The sequence below is a fragment of the Nicotiana sylvestris genome, chromosome 2 (assembly GCF_000393655.2).
Source record: "Nicotiana sylvestris chromosome 2, ASM39365v2, whole genome shotgun sequence".
Lineage (NCBI taxonomy): Eukaryota > Viridiplantae > Streptophyta > Magnoliopsida > Solanales > Solanaceae > Nicotiana > Nicotiana sylvestris.
The window spans coordinates 81,735,291-81,759,666 of NC_091058.1; the positions used below are offsets into that span (position 1 = coordinate 81,735,291).

General features: G+C 42.8%; 1 protein-coding gene across 1 annotated transcript; it reads left to right on the top strand.

Moving 5' to 3' along the window:
- Positions 1–643: 643 nt before the first annotated feature.
- On the top strand, positions 644–3,360 carry LOC138885143 (uncharacterized). Its single transcript, XM_070166046.1, has 3 exons — positions 644–1,717; positions 2,382–2,670; positions 2,843–3,360. Exons 1-3 carry the CDS (start codon positions 644–646, stop codon positions 3,358–3,360), a joined length of 1,881 nt encoding a protein of 626 aa, XP_070022147.1.
- The last annotated feature ends 21,016 nt before the right edge of the window (positions 3,361–24,376 follow it).

Genomic DNA, 24,376 nt, shown 5'->3' on the forward strand with positions numbered 1-24,376 from the left:
CAACGAATGGAAAGAGAGAGTTACCAAGGCTAGTGAGAAGCTAGAATACCTGGAGTACAACTTGCTGGAATTGGAAGGGAAAGTGAGGAAAAGAGTCACCGACTGTCAAAACATTGAGGGAAGCGAAGGAGAACGCCCGAAAAGGCATTTTTACTAGAAAATCTGCGCGAGCTGGAGGATCTGATCAACGAGAACATTCAACCTGAGGAAGGTCCTTCGGGGACCAAGTAGTTAGGATTTTTACTCTTCTGCTTTCTTAAATGTAATAAGGCCGCTGGCCATTAATGACATCTTTTATTATTCAGTTGTTTTAGACTCGTCTTATTTTTATCAATAAAATGATGCATTTAGCATTATAAGTTCTCCAAATTTAATTTGTCACTAGGCTTACCTCGGGCACAATGAGGCACCCAAATTAGGAAGCGATTTATATTCCAGCACAATGTGTTTAACTATTGCAATATTATTTATCAGAATCTGCGCTAACTTTTTACCTTTTTGTTTTTTTCTTTTATTATTATTATTCTCCTCCCCAAAGGTTAGTTCGTGCATTCTGGCACCATCAACGTACTCAACAAGATCCAAGGGTCCTCCTCCTCCTCCTCCTCCTCTAAGTCCTACCAGAAACAGGAACAAAGGCAAAATGGGAGATACAAGTGCTAGAAAGGAAATCGAGGAAACCTCTCAGAACGCTTCAATCACTAAGGAAACTGCTGCTCATCTTGAGCAAACTTTGCTGAGATTTCGAGAAGAATTGGAACAAGTTCGAAACCTGGCAAGTCTGTCAATCACTCTTGCCGTTGCTGATGCCAACAACCAGAACCATACTACACCACCAGCACAACCCGCTCATGCCCAAGCCTGCAACACCTGCAACAACACTCCACTGCACGTTCCTAAAACACAAAATAACACAAAAGACCATAATACTCCAATCTTTGTGGACACCATGCCACATTACAATCAGCCAATCGCCAGTGCAATCGAGACAGATGACAAGAGCTCCCTCATTCAGAATTTGGCCGCTGAGATCAAGAAGTTGACTAGCCGGGTCCAAGATTTCGAAGGTAACAAAAGTGTTGAAGGGTTAAATTATGAAGATCTCTGTGTTCAGCCAGATGTTGAGCTCCCGGAAGGGTACAAACCTCCCAAGTTCGAACTATTCGACGGTACAAGTGATCCCAGGGTCCACCTCAGAATGTATTGTGATAAGCTAGTAGGAGTCAGAAGGGATGAGAAGATTCGCATGAAGCTGTTCATGAGGAGTTTGAAGGGTGATACTTTATCATGGTATATTATCCAGGATGCAAAGAAATGGACTAGTTGGGTGAACATGCCGTCTGACTTTATGGATCGATTTAGGTTCAACACCGAGAACGCACAAGATGTGTTCTATATCCAGAATCTCAAGAAGAAGCCCACAGAGACCTTTCGCGAGTATGCTACTCGTTGGAGGTCAAAAGCTGCTAAGGTCAGACTGGCCTTGGAGGAAGAACAAATGAACAGGTTCTTCGTCCGTGCTCAGGATCCGCAGTACTACGAGAGCCTGATGCTAATAGAGGGCCAAAAGTTCTCCGACATCATCAAGTTGGGAGAAAGAATCGAAGAAGGCATCAAAAATGGTATGGTCACTAATCTCGAGGCATTGCAAGATACCAACAAGGCTTTACAGTATGGTGGCTCATCAAAGAAAAAGGATGTGAATTCTGTGATGGCTGTGCAAAGGAACAACTCCCCTATGAAGTACCAAACCTATCCCTCAGCTCCACTCACATATCAACCTACCCTAATTACCAAGCACCATCACCCACCTACCAAATTCCAACACCTGCTCCACCACCTACGTATGAACCCGCTTCACACAGATATTCCCAACTCTCACCTATATACCAAGTATATAACTCCTAACCTTCTCACTACCCATCACCTCCTACCCATCAAAACTTCCCTTGACCTAGACCAAACTTCGACCGCAAACCTCCCAGACAATATACCGCCATAGCCGAGTCAATTGACCAATTATATCAAAACTCAAGTCAGCTGGTTACGTTACCTCTATTCCAGCCGTAACTCCAGAAAATCCTTCCCAGTGGATCAACCCAAACAAGACTTGCGCATACCATTTCGGGATGAAGGGCCATACCATCGACGAGTGTCACTCGTTGAAAGACAAGATTTAGAACCTGATTGACAACAAGATCATTATAGCAAAGGAGCCCGCTCCTAATGTCCGCAACAACCCTCTGCCTGACCACGAGGGTAGAGGCATCCACATGATCGAGATCGAAGATGATTGGGACCCCAAGGGGTCAATCAGGTTGATAGCTGAAGGAGACGAGCCTAAGAAGCTAATAGTTACTCTCAATCCCATTGTTGTCCAGATTCAGCCCTCTGAGGGCGATGTGGTAAATGTGTCTGTACCACTCGAGTTTGAAGCACCACCTTCAAAGGCGCCAAAACCAATTGAGGTTGAGTTCGGAGTTCCAAGGGCGCCTACGCAGTTTGAAGTTACTGTGTTACCTCCTAAGGCACCAATTCCAGTCTCCATGACAGACGTAACCCCGTTCAAGACAAATGCTATACCTTGGGATTACACCGCTGAGGCTAGAAAGAAGGGAAAGACATACTGGGGAAGCGATTACCGCACAGGGCATGACCAGGACAGGCAGGGTATACACCTCAGAACACTTGGCTGAGTCCAGCAAGCAGGCCTCCGGGCGGGTTATTGAAACTGGACCCGATGACCTTTGGAGGAAGGTACAGGCCAAAGAGTACTCGGTCGTCGAGCAACTGAACAAAACGCCAGCACATATTTCTATTCTGGCTCTTATATAAAGCTCAGAGACACATAAAAACGCCTTAATAAAAGTACTGAGTGAAGCTTATGTTCCCAGCAACATAACAGGAAGCGAAATAGCAAACATGGTGGGGCAGGTACTGGAAAGCCATAAGATCACCTTCCATGAAGATGAATTACCACCAGAAGGGCTTGGTCACAACAAAGCGTTGCACATCACTGCGCAATGCGAGGATCACTTTGTCACTAGGATTCTAGTAGACAGGGGATCCAGCCTCAACATTTGTCCGTTGGTAACGCTCAGGACATTGGGTAAGGGATTGCACGAGATCAAAGACGGGGCTATCAGTGTCAAAGCTTTTGATGGATCTCAGAGGTTCACCATTGGAGAAATTAGCTTATGCCTGCAGATGGGACCCACCTGGTTTGATGTCGAGTTCCAAGTCATTGACGTACCAACGTCCTACAATTTGTTGCTAGGACGACCCTGGATCCACGCCGATGGGGCTGTGGCATCAACTTCGCATCAGGCTGTAAAATTTGAATGGATCATCAGGAAGTAATCATTTATGGCGGCGGTAGCAACCCTATATATAGTCGCTAGGGCATCCCGATGATCGGAGGTAGAAGGAAAATCGGTGGAGAAACATACCATCACATCAAGCGAGTCAACGCCATAGACAAAGACAAGTGGTGGGATAACAAAATTGAGAGCATCCTGAATTAGAGCGGGTATGAACCCGGAAAAGGACTTGGCAAGAACCTGCAGGGTATCACCAAACCTATCAAGCTGAAGAAGCACGATACCACTTTTGGCCTAGGGTATGAGTACACTTGGGAGGAGTTCAACCACTGGTCACCCCCATGGCGCGGACCTTACCATCCACTGGAGCACCCTATACCTCAGTTGGAGCAGATTTTTCAGCCAGCCGACACTTCGTACGGATCAGAGGAAGACGAGGCACTAGCAGCAATAAAGAACCTGTTTCTGGAAGATGATATGGATTGTTGTGTTATCTTCGAGGAGGAAGTGTAGGAAGGCCCTTCCATTCAAGCTATAAACCAAGGAGAGCACCTCGCCAATTGGTCAATCAGGACCACCAGTGCCCGGAGAGCCTCGGGGTAGCAAGGCTAAACGACGCATATGCATCACACTTTACTTTAGTTGATTTTACTTATCCGCATTGTCTTTACTTTTGAAAAGAGCTCCGATGTTTTAAACGATTATGAAAAAGCATTTTCCAAGTTTATCTTTACGTTTCGCTCTCATTTATTTTCTCTACCATTTACTTTATTTTACATAGAATTACTATTACATATCTTGATGATGAACCAACGACTGTGACTTGTAACGAGACAGTGTGACAAACGGATATAGACTCAGAAGAGGATGAGATACCAGAAGAGGTTGTTAGGGAGGTCAAGAATTTCGAGAACAGGCCCAAGTCTAACTTAGACGAAACTGAGGTCATCAATTTTGGGGAACGCAAAAAATGTCAAGGAAACACGTATCAGCGTACACTTGTCACCATCAGAAAAGGAAGTTTACACCAGGACAGCTGGTGTTGAAGAAGATATTTCCATATCAAGATGAAGCCAAAGGGAAATTCTCTCCTAATTGGCAGGGTCCGTATATGGTGCATCGGGATCTAACCGGAGGAGCCCTTATTCTCGCGGAAATGGACGGAGAAGTCTGGCCGAAGCCTATCAACGCAGACGCAGTGAAGCGATACTACATTTGATCGTATGCTTTTCCTTCATGATGTATTTTAAACTACGCCTGACCTGATTCTCGTTTAATAGGGGATACGTAGGCAGCCATATGGGTTCGGTCACACTTTAATAAAAATCCCATTTTTCCCCGCTATGGGAACTGGGGCAGAATTTTGAGGAGGACCCTTAAAATTCTGAAGTCAGTTTGTCAGCTTTCGCATCAGCACCAACCCAGTAAACTGGGGCAGAATTTTGAGGAGGACCCTCAAAATTCTGGAGCCAATCCGCGTTCGATCGTGCAGCACATCCGTCAACAGAGCCAGCCCAGTAAACTGGGGTAGAATTTTTGAGGAGGACCCTCAAAATTCTGGAGCAAGCGAGGTTGCCGTGTCTTGAACCACGTTGCAGTTGTTGGTTCATCCCGAAATAAAATTATTCTTTTTACCTATATATACATGCACTTGTTTTATATTCACTAGGTCATGCCCGAATATCATTTGGATCGCATCGTTTAGCAACGCTACCCCAATAATATGCAACAGCAAGAGCCGGAGGATACGAACTAACCTCCCCCTATAAAACTCACAATTTTTCTTAGGATGCAGGAATTCAGGCAAAGAATCAAAGTATATTTGCACTTCAGAATCAAAAACCCTCCAGAGGGTCACTATCCGCACTCGACACTCCCCAACAGTCTTAATAGCGCAAACCGCCCACCAGAATTCAGGCCGCAAAAGAAAAATGCACCCACTTTTTAGAGTCGAAACTCTCAAAGCAATCACTCATTTCGCAAAAGTCTACTATCTACACCCAGCATTTCCCAGCAGTCATGATAGCGCAATCATCTATCAGCTAAGAGAACTTACTACTATTCGTTTCTTTATATTTCTGCATTGCATAAGGCTACTTACTGCCTTTCGAGACTAAGCTCTGTCTCCATTTGCATTTCTGCATAAGGCTACTCTCTGCCTTCCGAGGTTAAGCTCTACCTCCATATTGCATAAGGCTATCTATCTGCCTTCCGAGACTAAGCTCTGTCTCCATCTGTATTTTGCATAAGGATACTCTCTGCCTTCTGAGGTTAAGTTCTACCTCCATATTGCATAAGGCTATCTATCTGCCTTCCGAGACTAAGCTCTATCTCCATTTGCATTTCTGCATAAGGCTACTCTCTACCTTTTGAGGTTAAGCTCCACCTCCATATTGCATAAGGCTATCTATCTGCCTTCCGAGACTAAGCTTTGTCTCCATTTGCATTTCTACATAAGGCTACTCTCTGCTTTCCGAGGTTAAGCTCTACCTCCATAATTGCATAAGGATATCTATCTGCCTTCCGAGACTAAGCTCTGTCTCCATTTGCATTTCTGCATAAGGCTACTCTCTGCCTTCCGAGGTTAAGCTCTACCTCCATATTGCATAAGGCTATCTATCTGCCTTCCGAGACTAAGCTCTGTCTCCATTGGCATTTCTGCATAATGCTACTCTCTACCTTCCGATGTTAAGCTCTACCTCCATATTGCATAAGGCTATCTATCTGCCTTCCGAGACTAAGCTTTGTCTCCATCTGCATTTTGCATAAGGCTACTCTCTGCCTTTCGAGGTTAAGCTCTACCTCCATATTGCATAAGGCTAGCTATCTGCTTTCCGAGACTAAGCTCTGTCTTCATCCGCATTTTGCATAAGGCTACTCTCTGCCTTCCGAGGTTAAGCTCTACCTCCATATTGCATAAGGCTATCTATCTGCCTTCCGAGACTAAGCTCTGTCTCCATTGGCATTTCTGCATAAGGCTACTCTCTACCTTCCAAGGTTAAGCTCTACCTCCATATTGCATAAGGCTATCTTTTTGCCTTCCGAGACTAAGCTTTGTCTCCATCTGCATTTTGCATAAGGCTACTCTCTGCCTTTCGAGGTTAAGCTCTACCTCCATATTGCATAAGGCTAGCTATCTGCTTTCCGAGACTAAGCTCTGTCTTCATCCGCATTTTGCATAAGGCTACTCTCTGCCTTTCGAGGTTAAGCTCTACCTCCATATTGCATAAGGCTATCTATCTGCCTTTCGAGACTAAGCTCTGTCTCCATCCTGCATGGCTGAAATATCGCCACTTTATTTAAATTCTCGCTTCGGCTGAAATATCGCCACCTGCATTCAAATTCACGCCTTGGCTGAAAAATCGCCACTCTTTGCATTCATTTGGCTGAAAGATTGCCACCTTCTCATGGGCTGAAAAATCGCCAACTTATTCAACGGCGTCATACTTCGGAGGCACCATCTGCATAGCCCGAGAACACCATTTCATGGCCTGAAAATCTTTATTTTATGCTTTTCATGGCCCAGGACATCATAGTCTGAGGACGTCATCCTAACCGTCCGAAGAGAATATTCATGGTCCAATGGGAACTTGCATCACGTTTAAATTACGCAAATATATACGCACATCATGCAATTGCAGGTACTCCGGCTGGCTCACGGCTGTCTCAGCGATCCCGCTCCAGTTCTCCGCAGCCTGTCCGATTCCAAGCACCCTCTCAAACCTGACCGTCGCGACCGTTCGTTTAAATTTCCATCGACATATTCCGCCAATGGTTCCTGAACAACATGTGGCCTGATTCCTGTAAAACCAGGGATATGTAGGCAGCTCAGAAACCAGAGAATGGTCAAAATTCTTTTACAATCGCCGTTTTCGGTCAAAATTGGCCATCTTGTCTTTACCCGACAACTCTTTCATCCTCCTCGGGTAAAGAGGTGCAACTGTTGATACCCAATTTTTCCCTATGTATTTTATACTCAAAATACATTCAAAATAGCATATGTATGCATATACAAGCACGCCCAAAGGCTTTGGTATTTTCCCAAATTTTTAAAGATTTTTAAAACCAATTTATGGCCTATTTTGCACTATAAAAAAACCAAAAATTATTCCCAAAAAACTTGTCATTTTGGCGAATAATTCATTTTATTCTCGCATTTACACAAAATATAATTTACATGATTTTTGCATAATTTTACAAGTCCATTTGGTATTTTTAAACTAAAATTTCATGAAATTGCAATTTTAGCCTATTTCTCGATTTAATAGCATTCGTAATCACAAAATCATTTCTAATATTTTTAAATTAATACTTATGCATTGCTTATTAACTCTGTATTTTTAATTTGATTTTTAAACACTATTTACTATTTTTATAAAATCAAAACGAGAAAAATTGGCTATTTAAATTGCAGTCCCTTTTTATTTCAATTATAGCCCAAATTGCACCCTCAATTTCAACCAACCCGTATTCCTAGATTACCCGACCCATACCCAATTAATTTACCTGATCCAGCCTTGATCTAATCTGAGCCATTGATCAAATGAGATCAACGACCCAGATTCTATTTCCCAAATTAAATCAAACGACCCCCCTTTGACCCCTCATTTCTCAGGGAGACCGGTCTCTCTCTTGGTCTCTTCGTCTCCTCCTTCTCTCTAGAACCCTCTGGTTCCCTCCTCCTTCTCCGACGAGCTTCATCGCCTCTCCGGCCATGCTTCGTCCTCACTTCTCTCGACCACCAGTCGCTATGGAGCTGTGTCTCGCTGATCTTCTATAAGTTTTGAGGCTCCAGAGACTTCCACCATGCAAGGTGGTCACTGGAAGCCTTGCTTGGCTTATCTCCGGCCTTTTCTCCGATGGTTTTCAGTCCGATGGCACTATGAACGCCATTATTAACGAGTTTCACAGCCAGGTTTCTTACCTCACCGATTTATTGCAAAAAACCCTAATTTCCGCCTAAGTCTCTCGATCTCTATCTTTTTAAAAGCATTTTTAACTTATCCTTTTGTGTTTTACACTACCTTCTGCCTGATTCTCAAATTTTAAACGTTTTGTTCTTTTCTCAAAAGCTAGGGTTTCCGAACCCCTTTCAAAAATCACTATATCTTCTGCTTCTTTTTGAGTATTATGTGCTTATGCCTGTATTATTTGTTTATGTTTGTGTTATGAGCTTGTTTGTGTGGTTTTCTGGTTAATCTGAGTTCCATGCTTTAAGTTTCTATTAGGGCTCCTGTCTTGTGTTGAAACTGTGATCTTCTCGCTTAGTGTTCTCTGATTTTCACACCTATTGTGTTTATAGGTCTAATTGTTATTCTAAATAATTCTGTGCATCTCTTTGAATCCCTGATTATCCGTATATGATTTCCTTGGAGATGCTCTACTGATTTGAATTGTTTCCTTGATTGTGAGATGTTTTCCTTACTTAAGGATGATTCCCTGTGATTTTCCATCTCACCCGTGATTTTCCTTAACTAATTGCTTTCAAAATCAGTCTGTTTATATGCACACTATATGCTTATTTACTTTCCTTACTTGTAATTATGTTGTACCTTCCTTATTTGATGCATTTTTCTTTACCGTTTGAGCTGTGACTCCCTAATTGAAGGCAATTTGAGTTTTAATTGATTCTAATAGGTTTTCTTTCTATAATTATAATCAGTCTATATGTGTTACCTTATTTTTCACTTATTTGAAGACTATATATACTCTACCCTCTCTTTAGCATAGGAGGACGGAATCATTTTCTGAACTCTCTCTTACACAAAAGAAGTAATTCAGTACTCTCTCTTTGTTTCACACAATCTCTCTCCCCTTGTGACTACTGGCTGCTCAACTAGCTTGAAACTCAGGCTGAGTTTCAGGCTGCTTCATTGTTCCATTGCTCTCTATATTGCTGCTCACTTCACCACTTTGCATATTATAACTCACTACTGTGCTGCATTACTTTGCCTTCAAGTGGTATGTCTCCTATTTGATTTACAGCTTCAAAGCAATATGTTTTCTATGGGTATTGCACTTCCTTTTGTTTCTCGTATGTTTCTACTTATGCTTTTGTTGTTCTTGATGCAATTAGCATGCTTCTATGTTGATTAACATGACCATCTTAATATGGCATGCCCATTACTCCCCTTATATGTCTCATGCATGTCTCTCCTTATCCCCTAACCCCAGTGTAGTTATCAGCATGAAGTTCTAACCTCTTTGGTTGAAACCTGCCTGATTGTTTAAGTGCTGAAGTGCTTCTCTTTGATGTTTGTGTAACTGTGTTTTCACTCTTGAATTACTTGTCCCCTTCTCCTCTGCCCCTGCTTATGCTTACCTGACATTGTATCTTCTGTTTCAAACTTCTTTTCAATTCAATCTTTTGAAACTCCATCACTATCTCATTATTCTTAGAAGTTTAGGGTCAGCCACCTTAGTGTAAGCATTGCTTTGGGTACCTTGAGTACCCACTAACTTTGATGCACAAGGCTGGTAATTCCACACTTGCATTTGTCTTGTTAATTTATTTTGGGTGCCTGATATTGGCCAAAGGTCCCAATGGGCCTTTAGGGATCTCTACCGCACCCAAACCTTGGTAAAGGTTGTGAAACTCGAAAGAAGTAAGGATTGGAGACTTGGGCCTGGTTGAAGGCTCCCTATAGAATAGCTTCTTATTTTTCTACTCTTCGCTACTGTAATCTGATTACTTCATCTGCAATAACTTGTAATGAATAATTGGGGCTATAGTGGAATTGGGTGGGATTATGCATGCTTGGTTAATGGGTAAAGAACATGTCTATAGGGTTTTACTTACTTATTTGTGCAATAGATATCCTGCATAGGACATGCATCTCACACGATTAGAATCCTGTTTTAGGCTCTTTTACTTTCAGCTCGTTATTATACTCACTTTGTAATCACGATTAATTAACAACCTGTTATACAAATTGCTACTGCATTTAGGGACCATGTTTTAGGAGCTTTATGTGCATTAGACATCATGTTACTTAGGATCTTTGTTTGAGTTGCAATTGCTGAACGCCTCACTAATTTGTCTAATTTAACAACATAAGTCTAATGAACTATGCATCCTCTCCTTAAAACTGGATTAATATGCATGCTCACCTTTCAAGTAGGCAATATATACGATGCCTAGGCAAGCTTTAGGCCTAATAAAATTGATTGATTTTGTTTTGCTAGTTTTCAGACTACTCCATTCCTTGTTTGCCTCGCTGAGGATTACTCTGATTTCTGTTAAAACTCCAGTCCCATTTTGACATACTCTCGGAATCAGGCATATGTTTTATCACGTCTTCTGCTGGGCTGTTTGCTTGTCTAGAATCGTGCTATTTTACTACATCATTACTATATTTTTAAAGTGTTTCAATATGTCTTTTACTAATTCCTAAACTATTATATACCTACTGCCATTTTTTAGTTATAATTCTGAAAATTTCGATCAAACTTTTTGATTTCTGCCAAAACCTATCTTTAATATTCCTGCTTTTAACTCTCATTTCTTTAGACCTTAAATGTGATTGAGACGTGCTAATTATATGTATATCCGTGGAGGGACATTTGAGCCTCTTACATGCCTTTATGTGTTCCCTTACATGAAGTCTTATTTGTTTTGTATGTCGCCTAGTATTTTGACCTTCAAACCTAAGGGTTCAACCTAGTCCTTACCTTATAGGAATAATGGTCCTAAATACCCTCTAGGACTTATAAGACGGGACGGGTAATAGCACGCAATAAGCACTCGCGACCAATCCACACGTTTAATTAACCTTTACGGGGCGGGAAGGGTAGAATATGGAGATGATGACGGTGCGCTAATATCTCATGCGAGAATGATTGCTGGGTTTTGCACCAAACTGATTCATATTATATTTAAACCTAGGACCCCTTTTCTCCTTCTTTAGTTATTGATGTTTTCTTAAATTATTGTTTCTTCAACTAAGCTTTCTCCTTTTAAAATCACTTGTGTCTTTCTTCTTTCAAAATGTTTCAACTTGTTATGTGCAAACTTTGCTTGTTTATTCCTACTCTTCTTAAAGTCATAATTAAGCACGGTCGGGAACCACACTAGTGGATCTTGAGGGGTGCCTAACACCTTCCCCTCGAGATAATCTCAAGCCCTTACCCGAACTATGGTTTATCTTTCAAAATCCTCTTTTTTTAAGTGTCCTAATGCACTATAATCATTAGGTGGCGACTATTCAAATTCCATATCCTGATTCCTCGAAAGGGGAATAAGAGTTGTTTTTTCCATAATGTCGTAAACTCGATTTTGCCTTCTTTTAGGAATGAAAAAGGGGGGCATCGACACATGGTAGAAACGTTTAACTGTTTAGGTGCATTGCATCCAAACATGTGATTTCCTATCTGTTAATTGTCTCAAAACTAACAAGGTTGTTGGGTGTGAAAATTAGCCAGGTCCTGTTCAGGTGGTTGGTTTTGTTGGTAATATGGCCTCCCATCCTTACTTCACAACAACAGAAAGGTTCCTATGGCCTCTGAACGCCATATACAAATCATCGATCCTGAGGATAGCCCATCACCGGCTATTCCACAACTAGAATTAGCAACTGCTGAAGAGAATAGGATGTTGCGTCTCTGCATATTAGAAATGTGGAACGCCTGGTCTAGTGGTAGGGAACCGCCAAGTGCAATCCCTGGGTTCCTTGAGTTGATCCCCAGGTCAGGTGAGCTTACCAATGCCTTTGTGCCCAACCCGCTCATCCCATGTGGGCACCCTCCAATGCCGTTCAATGATCCTGACATGCCTTCTATAGTTCGCCCCCAGGCGCCAGTTTCCTGGGCACCTCCAATATTGTTCTCTACAGCACCAGTCTGCACTAGAGCACAACCAACTTTACCACGGCCGTATGTTGAGCCTCCAATATTAACCTTTCAGGGTTCATAGCTTCAATCAGAAATAGCATATGTGACCCCATAGTCTTTCACTCAACCTCCACAATATGATATCTCGGTGGAGTAAGAAAAGGTTGTTAAAAATCTTGAGCAAGAGGAAATGACTCGGAAGATGAAGAACCTAGAACAAAGCCTGAAAAACATGCAAGGTCTAAGTGGCCAAAAGAGTGTCTCATACTCTGACCCCTATATGTTTCCCCATGTCCACTTGCCATCTGGCTTCAAGATGCCAAAATTTGAAAAGTACAACGGGTGCAGAGACTCGGTCACTCATCTGAAACGATACTGTAACCAGTTGAGGGGTGCTGGTGGAAAAGAGGAGCTGCTAATGGCCTATTTTTTGGGAAGCCTCGCCGGAATCACTTCTGAGTGGTATACGGATAAAGAAATTACCACTGGCACGTGTGAGATGATATGGCACAAGATTTTGTTTGCCAGTTGCAGTATAATCTCGACATCACTCCCGATAGAAACTCTTTGCCCAATTTGAAAAAGAAAACCGCGGAAAGCTTCCGTGAATATGCTGTAAAATGGAGTGAGCAAGCTGCCAGGGTAAAGCCTCCAATGGATGATATTGAAATGGTCATTGTCTTTCTACAGGCTCAAGAGACGGACTACTTCCAGAACATGATATCCGCTATTGGAAAGCCGTTTACTGAGGCTATCAAAATTGGGGAGATGGTAGAAAGTGGGCTAAAAACGGGTTAAATCTTGAATCATGCTGCTTTTAAAGCCACATCACCAGATGTTCAAAATGGTTTAGCGGGTTTGACAAATGGAAACGGGAGAGAAGAAGGAGCCATGATGGCTTCCAGCTCGAGGGGGCCCGCAGGACATTCAGCCAATCATGTATGCTTCCTGAGGTCCCTCAACATTATTATCCCCTTCAAGATACTGCTTATACCGTGTCACCATCTCCTTATGCGGTGATGAACCCGCAACCTTACACGCGGCCACAACATCATATACAAAACCGATCTCCACCTCCTATAAATGTCCATCCTTACCAAGCTCCATATAACCCCCAACCAAATGTTCCTCTGTACAATACTTTCCCCAAGAGAGCCTTTCAGAAAGAATTAGTTCACCACTATTGGTGAATCGTATTCAAGCTTATTCCAAAAGCTAATCAGGTTAAATCTATTGTAGTCAGTGGCCCCGAACCGGCCGAACCCCGAGTCCCCCTCACACCGAGCTGATGCTATATGCGAATACCACTCTAGAGCAGTGGGATACAGTACAGAGGACCATTGGATCCTTAAAAGTGCAGTTGAAGACTTGATTGAAGCTGAAAGAATTGTTTTTCAGGATAATGAAGCTCTTGATGTGATGAACAATCTGTTGACTGCCCACAACATTGGACCAATAGTCAGAATGATTTGTGAAGATGAGGAATTTGATCCGGCACTGAAGGCCATTGCAGCCATTGCCGAGACAGAAGAAAAGCCGAAAGATGGTCGCCAAGCTTGAAAGTTCCCCATCAGACGGGAGTATCGGTAGCCAGTCTTGCTATCCTTTCTACGTTCGGATTATCTCAGGGTGTGATCCGAATGTTTTACTGTATTGTCTTACTTTCCGATGTAAACCCTTCTATCTTTAAAATTCAAAAATCCAAAAAAAATCATCAAAATAAAAAAAATCAAATGAAATTAATATTTCATTGTCCAGGGATGTCTCTTTTCTTAATCTTGTCATTTTTCTTATTTTCTTTTCAGTTCTATTAATGCAGATTTCAATAACATGACATGCTTGCGGACTTCATGCCCAGATCTTAAAATGTTGTCGGATCTCGAAATAATGAATCAATAATTAGATCACAATGAAGATAAGTTTAAGGGGAAAAAAACAAAGACTTCGAACAGCTAAAGGAAAATTGGTTACAGATTGGAAATATCCATGAACTAACAAGAGTACTGCCAAAAGAGAGCGTCGTTCCTGGGAAACGCCAAAGGAAATGTCCCAAAAACAATCGTCAATGCAAATGCAGTCAAACGGTACTATGTTTGATCCTCCATATAGTATTAATATTCTCCGGTTGGGATGACGAAGGCTTTCATTCTTGCTACCCAAAAGCTATTAACCCTTTTGTAAACCATTTGAGCCGGTTACTCTTTTTTGATTACCCTCTTTGGAACCTGAAAGTGTTATTGAAAACAAAATTGAAAAAATAAAAAAAAGAGAAGAAAAAGAAATATATAAGAATGGGGGAAGAAAAGACAAAGAAGATGAAATGAAAAATGAAAAAAAAGAGGTGAAAAAAAAGAGAAAAAACAAAAACAAAATAAAAAATAAAGTTTCCTGAACTACGTTCGACCTGATTCCGAAAGGATACGTAGGCCGCCTTTCTCTGGGGTTCAGTCGCACCATAATAAAAATCTAAATTCCCAGAAAAGTAAAACTGAGGTAGACGTTATAATGGTCCAGTGATGGTTCGCCTGAAAGGTTCCAAAGTTGTAATTCAATCCATACTCTTTTTACCCCTAAATCCCGTTCAAGTCCTTCGGATCAATCGGTAAAGATGTTCAAAATTTGAGGATGTGGTTACTTGGATCTGATGCAATCAAATGAGAGAAATAAATGAGAGAATCTTATTGGTGAAAACCCACACAGGCACCGTAAGGCGATGGTAAGCAGAGAAATTGAAAATGAGAGTCTTGTTAGTAAAAACTCGCAAAGAGCACTATAAGGCGATGGTGAGAAGAGAAATGAGAGAGGCCAGCTCGTGAAAACCCGCAAAAGGCGCCCCTGATTGAAAAGAGGATCCTCACATCCATCGGCATCGTCAGAGTCCTGGCAAGGTTTCTCAATTTTGAGGCAAAAGTTGTGATGAATTTCTGAGAGTCGGATGGTTTACACAAATCAGGCATTCAGTCCAAAAGGCATGTCATGTTCATTGAAGTCTGCATGTACTCCAGATAAGTCCTTCTTTCCTTTCTCCGAATGGGATACCTCTTGTCTAAATTCTTTTATCCATTCCATTGTTTGATTTTCCTTTGAATCCCTTTCGGTCTAAGTCTATTCCAAAACTAAGACAAAGAAAGGATGGTAAGACCGATTTACAGGGTTCTCATTTGATACAAGATAATATGCAAAAAAGAGACTGATTTACAGGGTTCTCATTTGATACAAGATAATATGCAAAAAGGCACCTAGCCTCGTTGGGGGTATCAAGTCAACCTCGACCTGCCATGGCGGCTGATGTTTTGAAATTGAAAAACTCATGAAAATATAGGAAATCAAAGTCAAATGCCCACAAAGGCAAAACGAAGTTAAAAAGGTTGAGTCCCACGTGGCTAACCGTCTTGGCAAAGGTTTGAAAATCCAAGTCACCCCAAATGCTTTGAAATTGAAGTTGGAAGAAACAAGCCAGAAATTAAAGGCCTATAAAGGCGAAATAAAGTTGGAAAAGGTTAAGTCTCATGTGACTAGTCGTCGCAGCAAGTTTGAGGAGCCAAAAAGTTTCCCAATACTCCGAAGTTAAAAATTGAAAAAGAAAAAAAAAGAGTCAGAAGTGAAAGACCTACGAAGGCAAATTAAAGTTGATAAGGTTGAGTTCCACAGACCAAAGGTCATGGAAAAGTCTAGAAAAACTAGAGGTTCTCCAGGGCCTAAAATGAAATCGATCCTTAGGGAACAAACAATTGCAGTTGAGATCTTCATCAAAGAAGCAGGGCCGAGATCAAGTGATTGAAACAATCAAGGCCACAAAACCAACCACCATTTCAAACTAACAATTGTTCTTTGTTTGAAAATAGGAAACATGTGCAATCCAAAGCAACCTTGGATCATCTTAAGAATTTACGCCCTGATCCCCTATTAGTTGTTTTCCCCGAGTTTATGTCTGCTATTTTGATTTACCGGGGTGTACGATTTGAATTTCGAGTTTTGGGACACTTAGTCCCTAAATGATAGCTTAAGTGTTAGAAAGTTGACCTTAGTTAGAACAGTGTGAAGACGGCCTCGGAATGAAAATCCGATGGTTTCGTTAGCTCCATTAGGTGATTTCAGGCTTAGGGGCGTGTTCAGATTGTGTTTTGGATGTCCGTAGCTAAACTAGGCTTGAAATGCCGAAAGTTGAATTTTTGAAGTTTCGGTCCGATAGCGAGATTTTGATCCGAGGGTCGGAATGGAAGTCTGGAAGTTGAAGTAGTTCTGTATTGTTGAATGTGATGTGTTTGCAAAATTTCAGGTCATTCGGACAAGGTTTGATAGACTTTTTGATCGAAAGCATATTTTGAGAATCTTGGAGTTCTTAGGCTTAAATACATGGTTAATTCGAGGTTTCGACATTGTTTTAGGTGTTTTAAGGAATTGTACAAGTTTGGATAGTGGTTTGCGACTTGTTGGTGCCTTTAGTTGAGGTCCCGGAGGCCTCGGGATGATTTCGGATGGTTGATGGAAAGATTTTGGATTTTAAGTTGCAGTTTCAGCTGCTGGTTCTGTCATAACCGCAACTGCGGTTTGGGTTTCATAGGTGCGGCGCCACAGAAGCGGAAATTAGGAACTCCTTCAGGAACCGCAGAAGCGGTGGTAATTTCACAGAAGCGGTACCGCATCTACGGATTGGGAGTCGCAGATGCGGACATTGGCCAATAAGTGAAAAGTCATAGATATGACATTAGTTCTGTAGAAGCAAGACCACAGAAGCGGTCACAGGGCCGCAAATGCGGAAATCGCTGGCAGAACATATAAATTCTTGCCTTCGCGAAATTTATCCATTTTTCATTTTTTTCAATACAGGAAGAAGCTTGGGGAGCACTTTTCAAGAGTGATTCTCAGAGAAGTTCATTGGGGTAAGGTCTTTGGTCCCTAAACTCGTTATTGGAATGATTTCTATCAATTTAAGCATGAAAAATTAAGGAAAATCAGTGGTAATTGGGGGTTAGGGCTTGTATAATTGGAGACTTTTGGGTGATGGTTTGAGGGACAAATTGAGATCTGATTTTTGTACTTTTGATATGACTGAACTTGTGAGAGTGCGAGGATTCTGGAAATATAAATTTTACCCGATTCCGAGATATGGGCCCGAGGGACATTTTGGTCATTTTACATAATTTTGCGTATTAGCTTAGAATTTAATTGTAGAATCAGTTACTTGAAGTGTTATTTACGTTATGAAATTGAATTGAATAGATTTGGGCCATTTGGAGTTGAGTACTCGTGGCAAGAGCGTGGCTTCGGATTGATTTTGAGTCGGTTCGAGGTAAGTGGCTTGTCTAACCTTGTGTGGGGGACCTTCCCCTTAGGTTATGATATTTTTGATAATTGAAAAGCCTTGTACGTGAGGTGACGAGTGCGTACTTGAGCTAATTGTTGAAAATCCGATTTTTCTATAAGTATTTCAATTGAGTTCCTTTTTCCTATTTTATTCTACTTGCGAATTTAGCCTGTTGTAGTTTAGAAAAGCATGTTTAGTTGACTTAATAGCCTATTTGCTTAAACTGCTTTAATTGCATTACGTGAAGCATGTTAGGCTAGAATTAACTGTTTACTTGGTACGAAATTAGCATTTAACTGAGCATTCTTGTGTTGCTTCTGTGTATTTTTAATTTAGGACTACGGGACGGCATCCCGTGAGATCCCCTGTACGTATTTATAATCTGGACTGAGGTGCGGGATACCAAGAGATTCTGGCACGTATATTGAGGATACCAAGAGATCATCGGGATACCAAGAGATCCCTTGTATACATAGAAGATACCAAGAGATCCTCGGGATACCAAAAGATCCCCCGATTAACATCCTTGCTATGAATGGTATTTTCCTTGTTGTTTGCCCTTATCTTTGTTTCCATTATTGTACTCTTATTATCCTGTATAGATTCTTACTGTGGATTCCCAATTGTACTGCTAATCTTATCATGTCATCTTTATATTTATTTAATCTCAGTAGGGCCCTGACCTTCCTCGTCACTACCCAACCGAGGTTACGCTTGGCACTTACTGAGTACCGTTGTGGTGTACTCACGCCCCTGCCCCTTTTACGCATGTTTTTCATGTGCAGATCCAGGTACCGCTACTCAGGCCTACCATCCTTGAGAGAGGCAACTGCTTTAGAGACTTCGATGTACATCTGCCACGTCCGTAGACCGAAAAGTCCCTTTCTATTCTTGCTTTTATTGTTTAGCCCTTTTTTATTTTTTGTTCTTATTAGACATTCTGGAGTTAGAGCTATGTAATATTTTTCTTAGCTTGTGATTTGTGGGTTTTCGGGTCTTGTATTTACGTATTGGTATTGAGAGTTAAACATGGTGTATGCCGAGTGGTACATTTAAACACTATTATTACTTTATTCCTATTTTAAATTGTTTTACTTCCGCAAATTTTGGTTTTTCTTTCACAATTTAGGCTCACCTAGTCGTAGAGACTAGGTGCCATCACGATGGTTCATGGAGGGTGAACCGGGGTCGTGACAAGTTGGTATCAGAGCTCTAGGTTCATAGGAGTCATGGATCACAAGCCGATCTATTAGAGTCTCGCTGATTGGTACGGAGACGTCTGTACTTATCTAAGAGAGACTATGTAACTGTTAGGAAAATTTCCACTTTATTTGATTTCCTTGTCGTGCGATATTTTGACATCACCATTCTAAACTTCTGTCTTTTATTCTCTCACAGATGGTGAGGACAAGTGCTACCCGAGATGATCAGGCACCCGCGCCCCCTACAGCAGCCGTCAGAGGCCGAGGCCGGGGTAGAGGACGAGGACGCACACGTGGTACATCCAAAGCACCTGCACAAGCTGCCGCTGAGGTACCACTACTAGTTCCCGTCAGAGTCCAGGCACCTGACACGCCTACTGCTACTACTACTCCAGCCTTTCAGGAGACTTTGGCACAGTTCATGAGCATGTACAACACTTTGGCTCAGACAGGGTTGCTTCCCCTTGCTGCAACTACGTATCAGGCCGAGGGAGGAGCATAGACTCCCGCCGCCCGCACTCCTGAGCAGTGAGTGCATGTTGAGCAGGTCCCTGAGATTATTCCTGTGCAGCCTGTAGTGCCGGTTCAGCCCGAGGTTAGGGTAACGACTTCCGAGGAGGAGCAGCTGAGGCTTGAGAGGTTCAAGAAGTACAAGCCTCCTGTATTCAATGGTCTAACATCGGAGGATGATCTAGGATTTCTAGATGAGAGTTACCGCATTCTCCATACCATGGGTATATCAGGATCGAGCGGGGTCTTCTACATAACTTTCCAGCTTCGAGGAGCCACCGATGAGGGGTGGCGCACCTATGAATTAGACAGTCTAGATGAGGCTGCTTCATTGACTTGGACTCAGTTATTGGATCTGTTCCTGAGAGAGTATGTTCCTCAGAGCCTCAGGGACGCATGGCGTGCAGAGTTTGAGCATTTGCGCCAGGGTGCTATGACTGTCTCAGAGTATGTTGTCTGTTACACTAGCTTGGCTAGACATGCCCCAGCCTTGGTTTCTACTGTTCGCGAGAGGGTTCGCCGGTTTATCGAGGGCCTTTCCCGGCATCAGGTCTAGCATGACTCGTGAGTTGGAGATGGATATCTCTTATCAGCATGTGGTGAGAATTACTAGGAGGATTGAGGGTATGCATGCTAGGGAGAGAGAGAAGAGGGAGGCCAAGAGGTCTCGAAAGTCGGGCCATTTCTCTAGTGCACGTGCCCCAGCTACAGGTCGTCATGGTAAGGGTTATATGAGTCGCCCTGTTCATTTAGCTCTTCCAGCAGCCTGAGGTATTCCAGCTCTTCCTAGGCCTCAGTAGCCTTATTATGCACCTCCAGTTTCTAGCGCGCCTTCTACGCGAGGTGCTTTCAGAGGTCAGTCCAGTAGACCTGGTCCGAGCCAGTCACAACTGCCACATCCTCCTAGAGCTTGTTTTGAGTGTGGTGACACATTCCACGTGGTGAGAGATTGCCCTAGACTTGGGAGGGGTGCACCTCCACAGACTTCTCAGCTACAGCGTGCCCCGTAGAGTTCTCAGGCTATGGTTACAGCTCTAGTTGCTACCCCACCTACTCAGCCAGCTAGAGGTGGAGGGCGGGGGGTTAAATGTCGCCCTAGAGGGGGAGGCCAAGCCCGATACTATGCCCTTCCTGCTCGTACTGAGGTTATTACCTCCAATTCTCATCACATGTATTATATTGGTTTGTCACGGGGATGCATCAGTTCTATTCGATCTAGGCTCTACTTACTCTTATGTGTCTTTTTATTTTGCTCCGCATTTGGGTGTATCTCAGGATTCTTAGAGTTCCCCTGTTTATATTTCTATTCCATTGGGAGATTCTCTTGTCGTGAACTGCGTTTATCGATCGTGTTTGGTTGCTCTTAGTGGTTTTGAGACCAGAGCCAATTTATTATTGCTCAGCATGGTAGATTTTGACATTATCTTGGGCATGGACTAGTTGTCGGCCCATTATGATATTCTTGGTTGTCACACCAAACTGTGACGTTGGTTATGCCAGGTATACCGCGTGTTGAGTGGAGGGGTACTTTAGATCACACTCCTAGTAGAGTTATTTCTTTTCTTAAAGCTCAGGTATGGTTGAGAAGGGGTGTGACGCATATTTAGCTTATGTGAGAGATGTCAGTATTGATACTCCTTCAGTTGATTCAGTCCCAGTAGTACGGGATTTTCCTGATGTGTTTCCAACTGATCTTCCAAGCATTCCGCCTGATAGAGATATTGATTTTGGCATTGATCTGTTGCCGGGAACTCAGCCCATTTCTATTCCTCTGTATCATATGGCTCCTCCTAAGTTGAAGGAGTTGAAGGATCAGTTACAGGAATTTCTTGATAAGGGTTTTATTCGGCCTAGTGCATCACCTTAGGGTGCTCCTGTCTTGTTTGTGAAGAAAAAGGATAGTTCTATGCGCATGTGTATTGATTATCGCCAGTTGAACAAGGTTACAGTGAAGAAACCATTATCCTTTGCCTCATATTGATGATCTATTTGACTAGCTTCAGGGTGCACGAGTATTTTCTAAGATTGACTTACACTCAGGTTACCATCAGTTGAAGATTCGGGAGCCAGATATCCTAAAGACTACTTTCAGGACTCGGTATGGTCATTACGAGTTCCTTGTTATGTCATTTGGGCTGACAAATGCCCCAGCAACCTTTATGCATTTGATGCACAGTGTGTTTCAGCCGTATCTTGACTCGTTCGTCATTGTCTTTTTTGATGATATTTTGGTGTATTTTCGGAGTCGGGAAGATCATGAGCAGCACTTGAGGACTGTGTTTTAGACTCTGAGAGAAAATAAGTTATATGTTAAGTTCTCTAAATGTGAGTTTTGGTTGGATTCAGTGGCATTATTAGGCCACATAGTATCGAGTGAGGGTATTCAGGTGGATCCGAAGAAGATAGAGGTCGTGCAGAGTTGGCACAGACCATCCTCAGCTACAAAGATCCGTAGTTTCCTTGGTTTGGCGGGCTACTACCATCGTTTTGTGGAGGGATTTTCATTGATTGCATCCCCTATGACCAGATTGACCCAAAAGGGTGCTCCGTTCCAGTGGACGGAGGAGTGTGAGGCGAGCTTTCAGTAGCTTAAGACAGCTTTGACCACAGCCCCAATTTTGATACTGCCTACAGGTTCGGGGTCTTATACGGTCTATTGTGATGCCTTTAGGGTTGGACTCGGAGTGGTGTTGATGCAGGACGATAGGGTGATTGCCTACGCATCCAGACAGTTGAAGATACATGAGAAGAACTACCCTGTTCACGACCTTGAGTTAGCTGCCATTGTTCACGCCTTGAAGATTTGGCTCCATTATTTATACGGGGTTCCTTGTGAGATTTATACTGACCATCGGAGCTTGCAGCACTTGTTCAAGCAAAGGTATCTAAATTTGCACCAGAGGAGGTGGTTAGAGTTGCTGAAGGACTATGATATTACTATTTTGTATCACCCGGGCAAGGCCAATGTGGTGGCTGATGCTTTGAGTAGCCGGGCAGAGTGTTTGGGGAGTTTGGCTTATTTTCCAGCATCGGAGAGGCCTATGGCGACAGATATTCAGGCCTTAGCTAGTCAGTTTGTGAGATTGGATCTTTTAGAGCCCAGTCGGGTTCTAGCTTGTGTGGTTTCTCAGTCTTCCTTATTTGATCGTATTAGGGAGAGACAATATGATGACCCTCATTTGCTTGTCCTCAAGGACATGGTTCATCACGGTGATGCCAGAGATGTGACTATTGGCGATTATGGGGTATTGAGGATGTAGGGTCGGATTTGTATACCTAATATTGATGGGCTTCGGGAGTTGATTCTGGAGGAGGCCCATAGCTCGCAGTATTCCATCCATTGGGTGCCACGAATATGTATCAGGATTTGAGGTAGCACTATTGGTGGAGGCGAATGAAGAAAGATATAGTTGGATTCATAGCTCGGTCTCTCAACTGTTAGCATGTGAAGTATGAGCACCAGAGACCGGGTGGGTTGCTTCAGCAGATAAAGATTCTGCAGTGGAAGTGGGAGCGAATCACCATGGACTTTGTAGTTGGACTCCCACGGACTTTGAGGAAGTTTGATGCTATTTGGGTGATTATGGATCGGCTGACCAAGTCCGTTCATTTCATTCCTATGTGTACTACTTATTCCTCAGAGCGGTTGGCGGAGATTTATATCCAGGAGATTGTTTGTCTACATGATATTCCAGTGTCCATCATTTCAGATAGAGGTACTCAGTTTACATCACAGTTCTGGAGGGCCTTTCAGCATGAGTTGGGTACTCGGGTGGAGTTGAGTACAACATTTCACCCTCAGATGGATGGACAGTTCGAGCGCACTATTTAGATTCTTGAGGATATGCTATGTGCGTGGGTGATTGAGTTTGGAGGGTCTTGGGATCAGTTCTTGCAATTGGAGGAGTTTGCTTACAATAATAGCTATCAGTCCAACATTCAGATGGCATCGTATGAGGCTTTATATGAGAGACGGTGTAGATCCCTAGTGGGTTGGTTTGAGCCGGGTGAGGCTAGGCTATTGGGCACAGACTTGGTTTAGGATGCTTTGGAGAAGGTTTAGGTGATTCAGGATAGACTCCGTACAGCCCAATCCACACAGAAGAGTTACGCGGACCGGAAGGTTTGTGATGTTTCCTATATGGTTGGAGAGTGGGTTCTGCTTCGGGTTTCGCCTATGAAGGGCGTTATTAGATTTGGGAAGAAAGAGAAGTTGAGTCTGAGGTTTATTGGCCCTTTTGAGATATTGAGGCGCATTGGGGAGGTTGCTTATGAGCTTGCCTTACCTCCCAGCTTGGCAGGAGTTCATCCGGTATTTCATGTTTTGATGCTCCAGAGGTATCACGGTGATCCGTCACACGTGTTGGATTTCAGCTCAGTCCAGTTGGACAACGATCTATCTTATGTTGAGGAGCTAGTGTCAATATTGGACAGGCAGGTTAGAAAACTGAGGTCAAAGAACATTGCTACAATAGAGGTTCGGTGGCAGGGTCAGCCGGTCGAGGAGGCGATCTGGGAGACCGAGCAGGATATGTGCAGCCATTACCCTCATTTTTTCACTACTTCAGGTATGTCTTTATGCTCGTTCGAGGACGAACGAATGTTTAGGTGTAGGAGGATGTGACGACCCGGCCGGTCGTCTTAAGAATTTACGCCCCGATCCCCTAATAACTGCCTTCCCCTAGTTTATTTCTGCTATTTTGATTTGCCGGGATGTACGGTTTTGAATTTCGGAGAGTTTTGGGACACTTAGTCCCTAAATGAGAGCTTAAGTGTTGGAAAGTTGACTGTAGTTAGAACAGTGTGAGGACGGCCTTGGAATGGAAATCTGATGGTTTTGTTAGCTTCGTTAGGTGATTTCGGGCTTAGGGGCATATTCGGATTGTGTTTTGGAGGTCCGTAGCTAAACTAGGCTTGAAATGCCGAAAGTTGAATTTTTGAAGTTCCGGTCCGATAGTGAGATTTTGATTCGAGGGTCGAAATGGAATTATGAAAGTTGGAGTAGTTCCGTAGTGTTGAATGTGACGTGTTTGCAAAATTTCAGGTTATTCAAACGAGGTTTGATAGACTTTTTGATCGAAAGCGTAATTTGATAATCTTGGAGTTCTTAGGCTTAAATCCATGGTTTATTCGAGGTTTCGACATTGTTTTAGGTGTTTTAAGAATTGGTACAAGTTTGGATAGTGGTTTGTGACTTGTTGGTGCCT